Here is a 2,054-nt window from a genome sequence, read left to right as displayed (position 1 = left end):
TATTGGCTCTCTGATATTTTGGGCACGAAATATTATTTTTTTTTTTTTACCAGGCAAATTTGACGTGTCATTTATGTCCATATAGTGCAAACGGTGAATCAAACATCAAATAGTGTTTAATACTTATGTTTAGTGTTTTTTCAAATCATGTATGAACAATAATAATATTAATGCTTGATTGCTTAATGACCAAACAGCTCAATTTACTGCAAAATAGCAACACCTCTGCAGCCATCAAACCACTTAGAGACAAGCACTTGAGTCTCTTTTTCAGTGTTAAGCACTGGCTAAAAAGACCAGTGTTCCTTTATTTAATCAATCCCTATTCTCTTTCTCACAACGATTATTAAGGATAATGAACGATCTGCTTGTGTGGGAGAGTGAACACTGGCCCTGAGATGAGAGAGAGAAGCTCACACACACACACACACACACACACACACACACACACACATGTTGTGTGTCCATGTTTTATGGGGACATTCCATAGGCGTAATGGTTTTTATCCTGTACAAACTGTATGTGCTATTGCCCTACACCAACCCTAGCCCTAAACCTACCCCTTACAGGAAACTTTGTGCATTTTTACTTTCTCAAAAAAACTAATTCTGTATGATTTATAAGCTTGTTTCCTCATGGGGACCTCAAAAATGTCCCCACAAGGTCAAAATTTACTAGTATTACTATCCTTGTGGGGACATTTGGTCCCCATAACGTGATAAATACCAGGTACACACATACACACACACACACCCACCAACCTAAGCAGGCACCATAACTGTGACCATATGCCAGCCAGCTGAGCTTTCATTTTGTGCCACTCCGTTCTCGGCATGGCTAGGAACTTGTGTACATAATTTGTGCATATCTGTGTGTATCGGTTTATGAATGACAATGTGCATACGAGTGTGAATATTTCTTCTACGCAATCTGTTGTTTAAGCAACCATGTTTAAGCAACACTTCCTGGTCTTGCATTCAGTCTTACGTCAATAATTATGTTGCTCATCAGGTTTTAGACAACCTGCTCAAAATGATTACAATCATTGCAGATGTTAATTATTCTCTTTAACTTAGTGATTGCTATCGAGATGTGAAGAGACTTTCAACCAGCATAATAAAAAATGTTTTTGAACCAAATCATGCCTTTCATAGTGTTAAGGCTTTGTTAAAATCACTAACCCTATATGATCCAGAATTTTTGTGATGCTTAGCAAACACCTCTAAACATAAGCAATATAACTTTGTCTGAAAATGCCAAGATAGAGATGATCAAGCTAAATTGGACAGTATTAAGTTTAAATGAATATTTTAGATTTATTGTGAAGCCAGGACATTAGATCCACTAAGATTAAACCTGTGTGAAAGAGAGAGACAAACAGTGGATGTTATTAACAGGTATTCAGGTGTACAAGAAAGAATACATGTATATGATGTGTTTATGTGTGTACCTATCCGTGTCTCGTCCACTGTACCCGCTCTCTCTATGTCTCTGTACGCCTCCTCTCACCCACTCAGATCTCTGCTGCCCCACTGATGATTTGTCACAAAACCTGCAACAATTATAAGGATGAAAACCTAATTTAAACCAATCAGGATACACTCATCCACCCAGCAACCAATCAGAACACATTCGTTCCTCCAGCAGCCAATGAGAACTCACTGAACCCCCAGGTTTGAAACAATGTAATGCAGTAGTTGCCCATGTCTACAGGGCGCAGACAGTCAGATTAGATAAATGAGCAATCAGTTTTGCCAGTCAAGTACCAGGAAGAGACAGAGACAGTCAGACATGACTCACTTGCTTTTGTAGTGTGTGAGAAAGTGTTGCGGGTCGGCTGGTGTATGTGAGAGGCTTGTGATGTTGGGGGCGTTCAGGACGAATCCTGATGAGCCCTGTAGAATACAGAACAGCCAGTACACAACACCATTCCAGAAATCCCTCTTAAAGGGGTCATATGACGTTGCTAAAAAAGAACATTATTTTGTGTATTTGGTGTAATGAAATGTGTTTATGCGGTTTAAGGTTAAAAAAACACATTATTTTCCATATAC

The 2,054-nt window shown here is 38.9% G+C and overlaps 1 protein-coding gene across 1 annotated transcript in view; it reads right to left on the bottom strand.

The window, feature by feature from the left end:
• Positions 1-1,193: 1,193 nt before the first annotated feature.
• Positions 1,194-2,054, bottom strand: part of saxo4 (stabilizer of axonemal microtubules 4) — a 7,429-nt gene continuing 6,568 nt past the window's right edge. Inside the window, exons 10-12 of the mRNA XM_016442576.1 lie at positions 1,801-1,895; positions 1,451-1,552; positions 1,194-1,356 (exon numbers count right to left, since the gene is read on the bottom strand). Coding sequence (XP_016298062.1) covers positions 1,317-1,356; positions 1,451-1,552; positions 1,801-1,895 — 237 coding nt within the window. The 3' untranslated portion in view covers positions 1,194-1,316. The remainder of the gene's footprint in view (positions 1,357-1,450; positions 1,553-1,800; positions 1,896-2,054) is intronic.

The sequence above is a fragment of the Sinocyclocheilus anshuiensis genome, unplaced genomic scaffold, assembly GCF_001515605.1.
Source record: "Sinocyclocheilus anshuiensis isolate Anshui unplaced genomic scaffold, SAMN03320099.WGS_v1.1 scaffold779, whole genome shotgun sequence".
Classification (NCBI taxonomy): Eukaryota; Metazoa; Chordata; class Actinopteri; order Cypriniformes; family Cyprinidae; genus Sinocyclocheilus; species Sinocyclocheilus anshuiensis.
This window is presented reverse-complemented; position numbering and strand designations above follow the sequence as displayed.